General features: G+C 37.8%; 3 protein-coding genes across 3 annotated transcripts in view; all 3 read right to left on the bottom strand.

Moving 5' to 3' along the window:
* The window catches only part of LOC122083173 (stromal processing peptidase, chloroplastic), a 139,067-nt gene that overhangs the window by 107,127 nt on the left and 16,953 nt on the right, over positions 1 to 14,987 (bottom strand). The window lies entirely within an intron of this gene.
* Positions 422 to 3,352, bottom strand: LOC122083176. Its single transcript, XM_042650886.1, has 2 exons — positions 3,239 to 3,352; positions 422 to 2,209 (listed from the first exon to the last, which is right to left on the bottom strand). Exon 2 carries the CDS (start codon positions 2,204 to 2,206, stop codon positions 449 to 451), a length of 1,758 nt encoding a protein of 585 aa, XP_042506820.1. The 5' UTR covers positions 2,207 to 2,209; positions 3,239 to 3,352; the 3' UTR covers positions 422 to 448.
* LOC122083174 lies at positions 12,101 to 14,949 on the bottom strand. Its single transcript, XM_042650884.1, has 2 exons — positions 14,882 to 14,949; positions 12,101 to 13,939 (listed from the first exon to the last, which is right to left on the bottom strand). Exon 2 carries the CDS (start codon positions 13,934 to 13,936, stop codon positions 12,119 to 12,121), a length of 1,818 nt encoding a protein of 605 aa, XP_042506818.1. The 5' UTR covers positions 13,937 to 13,939; positions 14,882 to 14,949; the 3' UTR covers positions 12,101 to 12,118.

The raw sequence follows: 14,987 nt of genomic DNA, 5'->3' as shown, positions 1-14,987 counted from the left end.
TAAAATTATATTATTTTTTACTGTTCCAATCATTGTGGGTGATAAATTTTAGGCCATTTTAATGCTTGAAAAAAATAAAATAAAAACTAGTCGAATATGACTAACAAATAAGACTTTTGAGAAGATCTAACTCCTTTATAGCGCACAAGGGGTAGCAGCATAGATCAAATGGCCTGAAATGCCTCATCATGAAACTCAACATCAGGGCACACACTCCCAGACGTTTTAGAATGTTTTATCTACGCTGCCGCCCCTTCTGCCCAACAAGGTAGCCCAATCCGTTTTGAGGCTCTCTCTCTCTCTCTCTCTCTCTCTCTCTCTTTCTCACACACACACACACACACAGAGAGACAAATACTGTCTTCTTCACATTCACATTCACTCGAGAGACACAGTTTTCAGGGGAAACTTCAGCTGCAAGTTTGAAAGTGAAACAATGAGAAATTTATTATATACTATAGACCCATATTATACAACAAACTTTCAACAAATTAATTTCCCAAATAAAAAATAAAACACAAAATAAACTATAAACACTATGAAATAAATTGTACAGGCTTCTTTTTATCATTGATCCACGAATTTGAGCATCCACAAAACAATTCTCCCCATGTTGGCTTTGTTCGAAGAATACACTAACCAAAGCATTCTTGTGAAAAGTACCAGAGGCTTTTGTTATTTTTCCAACAAAACGGATACCCTTATATGTGAAAGCAGAGTCATTACCCATAGCTTCATTTACAATCCAGGAGGCATATTTCTCACTTGTAAATGTCCAAGACAAAGGGACTGAAACTTCTCTTTCTCCGATTTCTATTGCACATTCATTCGCATCAAATTGCACCAACTTAAAAGGATCATGCAATGCAAGATCCTTGTCATAATAACGAAGGATATTGTCTTGCGGTGTATTTGAATTCTTGGTTGCAATAAAATCAAACTTGAGATATGTCCCATTCTTGTCAACAAAGGTTCGATTCATCCTACAGAGAAACTCTAAGAAGTCAGTCTGGCCACCTAAGACCCGAGAAGGAGTGAATTTCACATCTTGAGGACTCAAAAGCTCCTTTTCAAATATAGCTGACCCATTGGCATAGACAAACCAAAACCTTTTATCATTGATAAGGTTATGTTTTCCACTTACTTGAAGTTTCTCCATGATTTCATCTGGCATGGTGACATGAACTCTAGTCAAAACACCCTTGAACATCCCCACATTTGGAATGTTGAAATACCCATAGAAGATGGAGTTTCCGTCGATGCTATCAATTGATTTCGCACCCACCTCCTTCTTTCTGAGCTCAGCCACATTTGCTGCAGAATCCCGAAAGATAACTGGGAGGTCATACTCATTCATCAAGCGAAAATCCCTAACTATAACACTACCATCAATAAAGAAGTGGGACTCCATAAAGCCTCTTAAGGTAAATAGACTCTCAATGAGACGAGCTGGAGTGCTCGGAGTACTATTTGTTGTTTCCATGCCAATGGTTATGCCATTGCGTTTCTCAAATATACTTTCAATTGAGGCTAGTAACCTAGTTGCAGCTACTAAGAAAGTGGCACCAAATTCTTTGTGAAGGATTAGATCGCGTAACATCTCAAGAAACCTCAGTACAGATTCTGGATCTCCGTTGGTTGGTGGTTCAAGGCTAAAGTCAATGAACACTCCCTTCATTGAGTTTGTGATCGCAATCATAGTCAGTCGGAATTGTTCACGATTCCAGTCTTGATCAATCTTCTGCTTCATCAATTCATTAAATGCATCATCCTTCTTGGCCAATTCATCCTTGGTATTGTCCTGGAGGCTCTGCAATTCATTAAGCTCGCCATTCTTCTTAGCCAATTCAGCCTTGGTATTGTTCAGGAGGCTTTGCAATTCGTTCACCTCTTGCGGCTTCGGCAATGGTATATTCTGGAAACCAAAAGTTCCCAATGGTACTACCATTTCTAGAATGAAGTTATCATACTGACATTCAAGGTATTCACCATCGTCGTCACGCTTTTGGACACGCACAATAGCCTTTCCTTGACGGTTTACCCGAAAGTTCTTAGAACGCAAGAACCTCTTGAAATCATCATCCTTTGGCCCATCGTAGACAATCTTATGGCTTCGTGTCAATTCTAATGGTTCGGAAAATATGTCGATCGAGAAGACTTCTAACTTTGCGTTCACGAAAAAATTATCACTTGACGACCAACTCATTTCCTATCAAAAAATAAATATAGACAAGAAATCACAAAGCAATGAGATTGAGATACTCAAAACAATGCTTAAAGCCTTAAACTCCCATCAACTCAGCAAGGAAATATTTCATTCTAACATAAGTTTAAAATTTGTATTTTAGAAATATCTAAAAGAGATGAACTAATGAGATCGGATCAGGTTCATGTAAGAGAACAATCCTATACATCCTTGATACGTGGATTTAGAATTCACTTTCTCTCTCTCTTCATTCAATAGATTTCAAATCTACGGATCAAGAACCTACGAGATTGTTCTCGTACATGAACCTGATCCGAATTCGTAACTAATTATGTCTTAAGAACATCAAAATAAGAGATTGTCATAGTTTGACAATAAATTCTTTCTAAAATCATAACAACATAACAAGAAAACAAGAAAAAAATTCCTTTGTATAAACTTCCCAAAAGCACTTCTGAATAAATCATATTTTGATACAAAAGGGGAAAAACTAATGCTATTTTAGCTCATCTTACCTGGGAAGCTCAGGGAATACCCTACTACAAATTTGATCGAGTTTTCTCAATTTTTATTTTAGTTTGTTTTGGATCTCTTTTTTCTGATGTCCATGCAGAAGGTGGAAAAGTTATCTATACGTGTTCTAGAAAAAAAAGGGGTTGGAAATTTTAGAGTTTTGGATTTCAAGACTTTAGAAGCTGTGAACACTTAAGAGAGGTCGAATACAAGTTTAGAACCAATAAGATATATAAATACATGCATGCCATAGGACAAGCATTTCAAGACTAGAAAATGGTGCATGGGTTATGATCTCTTAGAGCCTAAGTTTCATTCAATGGATTCTTGATGCATGAGTTAGGTAATCAAGTATGAACATAAAAATCAGTTATTATAAATAAGTTTACCATCAAATTGGCTTTGCTAAGGTAGGTTCAAGAAAACAAAAACAGAGCAACCGGTCAACATTGATTATAACTTATAAGAGCACTGAGAGTTCTGTCGAAAGAAGTAAAGATATAAGTTTAGGAGAATTACCTTGAACAGAGAGGCTTGAACAGAGAGAGAGAGAGAGAGAGAGAGAGAGAGAGAGAGAGAGAGAGAGAGAGAGAGAGAGAGAGAGCAGAGGAAGGCGATTCGAAGGACGGCGAGCTCTTGGGAGAGAACCTTGAGAGATGGTTTTGTAGGGAGATATCAGAAGAAGAACAAGAAGAAGAAGTAGAAGTAGAAGTCTTAAGTTTAGGATCTTCGTTTTTTTTTACTTTTATCAAACGCTAGGAACAAGATTCTGGACTGGTTTGAGCAGTTTGGGACCTTAGGTTTTTCTTTTTCTTTTAGAACACCCTTGGAACGAGATTCGGGACTCCAATTTCTCTTGGACGGATTTCGATCATTCGGTACTTTAATTTATTGAGATTGTGCTTTTTGGATGGATTTCAGTTTGGCAGCTCCTATTTCATCTACACGCATTAATAATAAATTTTGTGCAGTATATGATCTACATTATTATCATTTATCAAACCTATACCCTACGTATCATAATCTGAAGCTTATATATAATTCATTATTAAAAAAAAAAAAAAAAAAAAAGGGGCACATATATAATCTTTTGGTGAAATGAATGCACCCTGGTCACACAGGGTCAACTAGGAGACGCACATAGGCATCAATAAGGAGTAGGTCTTTCTAGATTTCACAAGAGTAGGATGTCATTTTGCCGCTCTCTGTGTCGGGCTGCACAACCAGGGAATGTTCTTTTCCCCTAATGCTTTATATCAATGTGAAAAGGATGAGTCAAATTCAAAGGTGTACGTCAATCGGTTTGATTTTGATTTTCCAATTTATTTCAAGATACAATATGTGGAAACCAAAACAAAGACCGTATAAAACAGGGGCATAAAAGGTAATCTAGGATGAGTATCTAATATGAAATAACCATCAACATAAGAGTCAGTTAACTCTAGAGTCTAGACCCAGTCAGATGATTTGTTTTCAGGTTAAACAGTACTTTGATTCATTTTCAAGCCTTTTTTACTTTATTTATTTATTTATTTTATTGATAAAATCCATTTTCAAGCCGTATGGATCATTTAGTCATTTACCTAGATTTTTCTATTCTTTTTTTTTTTTTTCAAAAATAAATAGTTTTCTATGCCTGATTCTATTCCTTTGGTTAAATACTGAAATCAATAGTATCGTTTTTCTTACCACACAATCAATGCAAGATGTTGTAGATGATCATTTTTATTTTAATATATTATTTTTATTATTATTATTATTATTTTTTTGTACAAAACCTACACCGAGACAGATAGGGATCCAAGAGGGGCCAACAAAGGTGTGACACTAGGGCCAGATGTTGTAGATGAATTAGCTCAAGTGGAATTGAAACTTTTGGAAGCCAAAAAATTGTTTTGGATGCATAAATCTATAGAACAATATATGAGAGAAGAGTAAAAACACTAAGTTCTATGATACAATGACTAGGTGCAACATTAAAAAAAAGGGAGTCTATAGCTCACTGTCTTTTGCTGATGGCAATGTTGTAGGGTCTCAGATCATTGATAATGGGCTTTAGGTCTTTGCTGATGGCAATGCTGAAGGTGGAGCTTAAAATCCTTTCAATTTTTTTATATTTGTTGTGATCGTCTAGGTATGCCTGAACGCTTTCTTTGTACATCCCCTTATTCTAATATAATTTTGTTACTTGCTGAGTCATAGCAAAAGAAGAGTCTATAGCTCACTTCTTCTTGGAATGCAAATACTCTGTTGATGTGTAGAGACAAATTGTTGAATATTTTGGGGTAATATGGCTGTCACTGTCTTCTATGGCTGAGTTGGTGCAATGGTGGATGAGAAAGCAGTAGGATATTGACGCCAAAGGATCCATGTCAGTGGGTCGGGTTTATCTTAGTGGCGAATAACATCCGGAGGCAATGGAATGGTAGACGATATGAGAGTCAATCAAGAAGAAGCAACCATGTGTATAATATGGTTAGGAGAGACATGAAGAAAGTTCAAATGAATTTGAAGGGAGTAGTTAAGAACGCTGGGGGGGGGGGGACTTAATGTGCAGCCGAAGACTTGGCCTTCAAGCCTTGCCTCCAATAAAAAAGACGGTCCTGGAAATTTTTTGGTGCATGCCTTCGTTGGGGTAAATGAAACTTAATGTAGATGGATGGTCATTAGAAAATCCAAGGAGCACGGGAGCGGGCGGAATCATTAGAGATCATAATGGAGACATTGTTGCAGCTTTTGAAGTCTATCTTGGAACCATGACAAACTTTGAAGCAGAGTTTTTGTGGTATCTAGAGCGTATATATCATGCCATGAATCACAGTTTAGGAGCACTATGTATTGAGTCAGATTCAGCTTCGGTTGTCACGACAGTGAAAGCTAAATCAATTACTTGGCTTGCCTTGTAGGATTGGAGCATTGTGGAGTCATTCTTAAACTCAATTCCCTGGAAGCTTTCCCATTGCTTTAGGGAGGCAAATCGGTAGCAGATGTTTGAGATTTAAAATGTAACCGCAAGCGTACGGATCAGTGTAGCTACGGGTCGAACACAGGGAGAACAACCACTTTATTTTTTTTATTTCTTTTAATAATGCGAAAGTGAACCGATTAATGGTTGTGATCTAATTCTAATTACCGTCCTAAACATATGTATCTAAAATAACGTCCTAACCATTCGTCATCTAAGAATTTAAAGACGCAAGTCACGCAATTAAAATTAAATAAATAAATAACTGAAAATCAACAACCCACGCAATTAAAAAAAAAAAACAATAAAGAAAAAAATGCTGAAATAAAAATAAAGTAAAAGAAAGGGGATAAAGCTAGAGAGAGACTCACAAGTAGGTTTCTCTACTTAGCCCGAGGGATGCATCATACCAAAGAGTCACTCTTACAAGGGTTACTCTACTTGGATTTAGGGAAAGGGAGTCAATTAAAATAAAAACAATAAAATGATGGTTTTGTGGCTAGGAGGGGTAATGCCAACACATACACTAGCCATGAACCTTTGGGGGAAAGGGATTGCAATAATGTAACGACTGAAATTAAAATCCTAAATTAAGAAAGAAAGGGTAGTCAAAAGAGGGAATGAGAGGGGGGAAGAGAAGACTACTGAAGGAGCCTACTTACTTGAACTTCAACCCTTGAACTGAAAACTTAATCGATTTGAGATACTACCAGTACTAAAAACCAGATTTGGAATAAACCATATCTGAAATTTCTAGTACTAGAGAAAACAAATCTGAAGAAAAAAAATTGAACTTGAAAGACATGCTTCATAGTTTGTTCTTGTCACCTAAAACTAAGCCTAGAACTAAGCCTAGAACTAGAACTTGAAAATTACAACTTCAATTGTTTACACAATAAAAATAAAAGACTGAATAAAAAAAAAAGTACTTGCATTAATTGAATAAAAAGAACTTACAAAAGTGTCTAAAGCATAAGCCTAGAACTAGAGCTAGAGAAAGAGATAAGAGCAACTAAAAAAAAACCCTAGAAGAAGAATGAAGTACCTCCTCCCCTTGTATTAATTCTATTATATAGAGAATGGGGGAGGGAAGCTAAATATTTTAGCTTCTAAAAAAAAAAAAAAAATTTATCTTATTGATGAGGTGGAGGAGAGAGAAGATAGAGAATTGCAGGAAGTAGGGAATCTCCAACGATTTTGCTTCATTTTTCCTTCTTTTTTTTTATTTTTCTCTCTCTTCTTTAAACGTGGACAACATCTTGGATGATTTTTTTTAATTATTTTTTTCCTTTCCTATTTTTTCTCCCTTTTTCTATTTTTCTGCTTATTTCCTTATTTCTCTCTCCTCTTGCGTAAGAAACCCTTTGGCCGACCTCCTTTGAGTGATGAGTAGGAGAGAGAAAATCTTCCAAAAAAAACCTCTACAAAAAAATAGCTACTAAGAGGTTCGAACCTGAGACCTCCTAATAAGGAAGAGATTTTGCATACCACAAACTCACCAACTACGCTAGGTAATTGTTGTTACCAAAAACGAATCTTCAATCACTTAAGGGTGTGGTTCATTGATTCTTGTTGGCATTTGAAATATTTCTTGTACCTCTAGGAGAACTACAAATGGGTTGGTTCTACATCTCGGTTCAGTTCTGATCCATTATTCTTTTTCTGGCCCGAAAAGAATAATCACTTGTACGGGTGACCAAACAGATGTGTACTTTTAATTGAACTAGTCCATCTTGCTCATAATTTCGTCCTCTTCACAACCATGAAAAGAAATAGGACCTCTTTATAAGTAAAATTGGAAATATAGCGCCCGATAGTCCTTAAGGCCATGAAAATATAAAACCTGCAAAAAGAGAGTAATACCCAAGGTAGCTCCATTCTAAATATGTAAAATGCATGTTTTATTACCCTAGATTTCACATATAAATGTGCTCATCAGACTCTTATAGGATATTTGGCAGTTGAATATGCAATATCATAAGAAAAGGTATAAATGTTGAATGCTCATCCGATTTTAAAAATTATATTAAATTAAAATAGTATATTAATATATAGTGATCATATCAAATTTGTTTTCATGTGTTGTAATACAAACATAAACTAGATGAATGTCTATCAAAGAACTATCTTTCTACTTCAAATTGGATTCAAAAAATGATGGAAGTCGAAAATAAGAAGCATTGTTGTAAATACTATGAAAGAATGAAATGCGAACATAAGAAGAATCATAGATGTTGAAGAAGATGAAAACAAAAAGGAAAGAAATTAAAATAGAAAAAGATTAAGCAATACCATTTGATCTTTATCCCAAAACATTTATTATTTGTTGCATAAAAATTCATGGGCCATCTTAAAGAATTTTAAATTTGAAAGTTGTGTTACAAATATAGGAGATTTATATACTCTATTTAAATAATCTTTCTTTATCTCAATAAATTTAAGTGGTTACTTTCTCTCTCTCTCTCTCTCTCTCTCTCTCTCTCTCAAAGTAAGAGAACACACGAAAACTTTGATTTAATATTAATCATTTCTGTTCCCACGTGCATTTGCACGTGTATTTCTTACTAGTATATATATATATATATACTATTGCACGAAATAATTGCAAACACTATTAAGACATCAGATGGAATAATACATAATCTATATTGAAATCACATAAATGATAAGTTACATAAAATAATAGAAACTGCAACTAACTTATTTGCATATATGTGCGATGCCTCATGAAATGATGATAATATTTGTTATCTTATGTGAGAAGCATATATGATGATGCATGGAATGCTGAAGTAGACTATCATTTAATGTACGAATTCATAAGGTAATGCATGAAATGATAAAAAGAAGTCGTTATTTTATGTGGTGAACACATACAATAATGCATGCAGAGATGGGGTTTGTATCATGTAAACACAAATGAAATTACGATATATAATGTTTACATGACAATAGTTGATGAGAATAATGAAATTTTCGGTAATTCTTCCTGACTCAGGGGTAAAAATTTGACTTTCTTCTCACTTTCTTGGAGAAATTAAAACTCCTTGCACTTAGGCAAGAAACCAGATAGGACTTCTGTGCTATGGTTTAGAAATGGATTTTAGTTTTGGGAATTTGGACATCGCTTCTGCACTATAGCTCTAGAATAGGAATCAGATGTGGGAATATGGGCAAGGCTTTCACGCTATATTCATAGAACAAGAATCAGCCGCAAGAATATAGGTAGGGCTTCTGCGCTATATTCTTAGAATAGGAAATAACTGTGGGAATACGGGCAAAGTTTTCATGTTATATTTGTCACACCCCGTTCACACTGAACCGGAGCGGTGACCGAGTTAACACCGGTTAACCCAAACCTGCCAGGATCATCAGATACTGTATTCCACCACAGCATACGCACAACTAACATAAGTACATCAGATTAGCGGAAGACTAAGTTTTACCTGTGAATAAATCCCATATACTTGATACCCGAATTGTGATACAATAATTATATACATGTGGGCCCGAAGGCATGATATTTACACAATAAAAGTACAATTCACATATCAAGTACATAAAGAAAACCATCAAAATAATCAGAGTACATAGCTTGGCTCGGTATCAAAGGCTAGAGCTCAGCTCGGCATCAAGGGTTGAGCCCAGCTCGGCATCACATGGTAGAGCTCAGCTCGGCCTCAGAAGTGGAGCTCACCTCGGCATCAGAACTGCGGTCCCGCAGCACAACCCTCGCACGGGCAATCAGTGTCGTGCTCTAACTCCTCAGGGGCCCACCAGTCCTCTTTAAGAAACTCGACTGTGGGACCCACCCTATGCTCCTCAGATGTATGACCTGCAAAATCATCTAAAAAGCGGGTACCCGCGGGATGAGCTCACTAGCTCAGTAAGTGGTAAGATGGACCACACAGCAATCCACACATCAAAACACAATCATATGCACTACATGTCATGCAATACATTTTAAATCACATCCACCTAAGCAATATTACTAAGTCTTTGGTTTAGTGCTACTACAGCCACAGTGCGCATATACTCCGGGTACGAGCCGCGAACTCCATCCCGCGATACGCCCATAGGGTTGTCGGAGAAGGCCCACCGTGAGTACTCGGAAAAGTAAAAACAATGCCGTCCACCGGCTCTCAACAGAAAAGTAAATGACTGAAATTAAAGGTGTTGACTCCAGCAATTTAAAAGAAGTACGACTGGCCCTCTTGAATGTACCACCGGGGTTGCCGACTGTCCTATTGACCCGTCGGGCGTTATGTCTAACCACCACAGTGACCCGAAAATCGTGACCACTGCTTCCCCCCAAATTGTAACCCAACACCTTAACCCCTGTTGGGAAGGGTCGTAGCACGGGATGGTGAAAATCCTAAACCGCATGCTCCTATATGACAATAGTACGATTGCATAGTGCCACCGCGTCCCATACCACGGGCCACCAATGTACTCGTTTCCAAGCCAACTACGGCATCTAGTCTATCAATGCATCATGTACAATGATGTCAACATTCAATCACATAAGCATCTCATCACTTGGCATTTAGAAAGTAAACATAGCACACATGCATAAAAATGTGAGGATGACTAATCTACATAGCATATTCATGATGGCATGACCAGACTAGATACAAGGAAATGAATGCCTTGAAACAAGGCCAAACGCCCTCTCCCCACTTAGGATTCCCGTTTGGTACGGGTGAGATCCGGTGCGAGAAGCGTAGGATTTGATGGACCTAACATGATTGAGCGGGGTTAGTACTTCACCATTTTGGAATCAAAATTAACGAGGTCCGATGACAAAATCATGTTTAGAACGTTAAAAGAAGGTCGCACGTCCGATTTGGGTCCAATCGGACGTAAGAATCACATTCGAGGCCTCCCAGCCCACCTGTCTGGCCCAGCGGTCTGGCCCACCGATTTGGACCGGCGGGCAAGTTGGCCTGCTGGTTGGGCCAGGGGGCCCTGCTAAGATCGGCGGGTAGGGTGGCCCGCCGGTTAGCCTGCCGGTCTGGCCCACCGGTTGTGCCCGAAGTCCCTACCCTCTCAGGCGGGTGCTCACAGGCGGGCCAGATGGCCCACCGGTCTTGGCGAGAAAACTGCTGTTTATTTCCAACTTCCTCCATTCTTTGGGGATTCAAATGGGGCTTTGCCCAACTCATTCTTCACACTTTCAATGTCTTATAGGATGGTTCTAACCTAGATCTAGGTTAGATTCAAGTGATGGGAAACCATCTTACCTTCTTTGCTCAAGAACACCTTCAAATCCTCAAAATCACTTCAAACCCACTATGCTTCTCCAACCTTGTCAATACCTCTTCAAATCCTTCAAGATCAACACATAAATCATCTATTAAACCTTAGATTCATCATTTCAAAGGGGATTTACAAGATCTCAAGAAACTCTACTCGAATCAAGGGTTTATGCTTGGGTATGGTGAATGTTCAAGGAACCCAACTTTGCTTACCTCTAAATGTAGATCTAGAGTTGAAAATCACTCTCTCGGCGCCGGAATGGGAAGATCAGCTTTGGCACCGCTGAAATCCTTCTCTTCTTCCTCTACCTTCTCTTCCCTTCTTCTCCCCTTTCTTTTCTCTCTCCTCTTTACTATCCTCACCAACGTACGAGTGTCATAAATGAAAATAAAAGAAAATCATAAATGCTATATATACTTCTTAAATAACTAAATAGTTCACATGGATGGGTCACTCAGGTGGGTGGGTGCGCCCACCTGTCCGCCCACCTGTCTGCCCACCTGAGGGCCAAAGCTTGGGATTTTGACAGAGTTCGGGCCTCGGCGCGAACCCCACCCCTAGCATACGATGTAGTATACGTATATACCTTAATATACAGCTACAATACCTGCTTTATCCGTACATGGCCTTATGGTAGGTGCATGTACATGACTTGGGTACTCCCGTCTCTTCTGGCACTGGCTCGGACTTGTCAGGCCAGCCGGTGTTTAAGGTTACCGTTGCCATCATAGTCCATAAGGAGCCCGCTCTAACTCTCTCCGGTTCAGGTCGTGCATAGTTAAACTGGGTCAACCGTGTAATCAGACCGGTTTAAGAAGTAGGGTATTACATCATAGTTTTGAAATTTGGATTGGAATTGGTGAAATCTACTGAATGGAGTCAATATTTATCGAAAGCGATCCCAAAACTGATCCACTAGTACAACCCCAGAGTAACATGATAATAAAAACCGATTGAAAAAAAAAAGGGATAAATTCATTGGATTTGGATTAATTGGTAATTGTCGAGACCGATCCAAAGTTTTAAACCTCGGTCCGGATATGAGTTCTGCACTCTCATCCTTGTCAATGTTGTTCAAGCCATAAGGTAGCCTTTATTGAGCATCACATAAAACTCACAACAAACTTTATTGAGAATTATAAAATAAAAAATAAAAATAATACAAAACAAACTATTTATTCAATAAATTCCAGAGCCCTCTTTCCATTAATGTTCCAAGTTGGTATTTTCTCTGTTTTTAAAACAAAGAAAGTTGTTGCCATATCATCAACATAACAATTTTGCCCATGTTGGGTTTGTTCAAAGAACACGCTCACCAGAGCATTCATACGGAAAGTACCAGAGGTTTTTGTTATTTTTCCAATAAAACAGAAATCCTTGAATGTGAAAGCACAATCCAGAGCTTCATCTGCAATCATGGTGGCATCGCCATCGTTACCCCTAAATGAGTATGACCCAGGGAAAAAAACATCTCGTTTTACGATATCTGTTATAGGTTCATTCTTATCAAATTGCACTAACTTAAAAGGATTTTTCAGTACCAAATCCTTGTTATAATATCCAACAAAGTCTATAGCCTCCATTATTGGAAGCTTGGCGGCAATAAACTCAAACTTGAGATATGTCCCCTTCTCGTTAACGAAGGTGCGATTCATCCTGCGAAAAAACTCAAGACAGTCGGTCGGATCACCTAAGACCCGAGAAGGTGCAAATTTGGCATCTTGAGGACTCAAAAGCTCCTTTTCAAATATAGCTGACCCATTGGCAAAGACAAACCAAAACCTTTTATCATTGATAATGTTATGTTTTCCACTTACATGAAGTTTCACCATGATTTCATCCGGCAAGGTGGCATGAACTCTGGTCAAAACACCCTTGAACATCCCCACCTTTGGAATGTTGAAATACCCACAGAAGATGGAATTTTCGTCGATGTTATCGATTGATTTTGCACCCACCTCCTTCTTCCTGAGCTCCGCCACATCTGCTGTAGAATCCCGAAGGATAACTGGGAGGTCGTACTCGTTCATCAGGCGAAAATCCCTGACTATAACACTACCATCAATAAAGAAGTGGGACTCCATAAAGCCTCTTAAGGTAAATAGACTCTCAATGAGACGGGCTGGAGTACTCGGAGTACTATTTGTTGTTTCCATGCCAATGCTTATGCCATTTCGTTTCTCAAATATACTTTCAATCGAGGCTAATAACTTATTTGCGGCTACTAAGAAAGTGGCACCAAATTCTTTGTGAATGATCAGATCACGTAACATCTCAAGAAATCTCAACACAGATTCTGGATCTCCGTTGGCTGGTGGCTCAAGGCCAAAGTCAATGAACACTCTCTTCATTGAGTTTGTGATCGCAATCATAGTCAGCCGGAACTGTTCACGATTCCAATCTTGTTCAATCTTTTGCTTCATTAATTTGTTAAGTGCATCATTCTTCTTCACCAATTCATCCTTGATATTGTCCTGGAGGCTTTGTAATTCATTAAGCTCATCATTCTTCTTAGCCAATTCATCCTTGGTATTGTCCAGAACAATAAGTGCATCATTCTTCTTTGCCAATTCAGACTTGGTATTCTCCTGGAGGCGTTGCAATTCAGTAAGCTCATCATTCTTCTTCACCAATTCCGCTTTGGTATTCTCTAGGAGGATTTGCAATTCGATCACTTCTTGCGGCTTTGGCAATGGTACATTATGAAAACCAAAAGGGCCCAATGGTACCACCGTTTCTAGAACGAAGGTATCATACTGACGTTCAAGAAATTCACCATCACCGTTGCGTTTTTGGACGCATACAATAGCCTTGCCCTGACGGTTTACTCGAAAGTTTTTAGAGCGCAAGAACTTCATGAAATCATCACCCTTTGGCCCATCGTAGACAACCCTTTTGCTTCGTGTCAATTCTAATGGTTCGGAAAAGATGTCGACTGAGAAAACTTCTAACTTTGCATTCACAAAAAAATTATCACTTGACGACCAACTCATTTCCTATTAAAAAAATACACAGTGACAAGTAATCACAAAACAATGCTTAAAGCCTTAAAATCCCATCACTTCATTAAGGAAATAGTAAATTTTAACATAAGAAGTTCAAAATTTGTATTTTAGAAATATCTAAACGAATATAACAAACTATTTCTATCCTAACAACGTTGAAGTATGAGATTATCATAGTTTGACAATACATTCTTTCTAAAATCAAAACACATAACAAGAAAGCAACTACAAATTTCCTTTATACACCAAAAAATACATTTCAAAAGCACTTGTGAATGAATCATGTTTTGACATAGAGGGAACAAAATTAACAAAGGAAAGTTAATGCTCTAAAAAATAACTAAAAAGAAAGAACCAAAAAGAGGAGGATATAACTTCATGCATGCCATAGGACAAGCATTTTAAAACCAGAAAATGGTTAATGGGTTATGATGTCTTAGTCCCTAAGTTTTATGGTACGGGTTCTTTATGTATAAGTTTGTGGAATCAAGCATGAATATAAACAACAGCTAGTATAAGACAGGTTTACCAAATAAGAAACTTATTAACAAGTCCCTGATTGTTGAGAACTATAATAAACAAATAGATAAGTAACAAAAGAAATGAATCGCAGAAAGAAAACAAACAGTAAACGTTTATGATAACCATTATTTCCAGGAATTAATGCGTAAGCTATTCCCAAGTAAGATGTGAACACTAAATCTCTCAAAGGCAATAATTAAAACAATGGTGACAAATTTATAACCCAAAACCGAGTGTCGATCAGGTTTTCATACGGGAATCATTTTTCTATAGTCTGATATACACAAATAGAATCTACCCCAGGGTTTCCATATGTGTGAATCAGTCTCGTACGAAAATGATTCTCGTAGGAAAAACCTGATCTCCAAAACCTTGTTCCATGAAGATGTAACATAAGTTTAGTAGAATTACCTTGAATAAATGAGAGAATCAAACTGAGAGAGAGAGAGAGAGAGAGAGAGAGAGAGAGAGAGAGAGAGAGAGAGAGAGAGAGAGAGAGAGAGAGAGAGAGAGAGAG

This window comes from Macadamia integrifolia, chromosome 7, assembly GCF_013358625.1.
Source record: "Macadamia integrifolia cultivar HAES 741 chromosome 7, SCU_Mint_v3, whole genome shotgun sequence".
NCBI lineage: Eukaryota > Viridiplantae > Streptophyta > Magnoliopsida > Proteales > Proteaceae > Macadamia > Macadamia integrifolia.
This window is presented reverse-complemented; position numbering and strand designations above follow the sequence as displayed.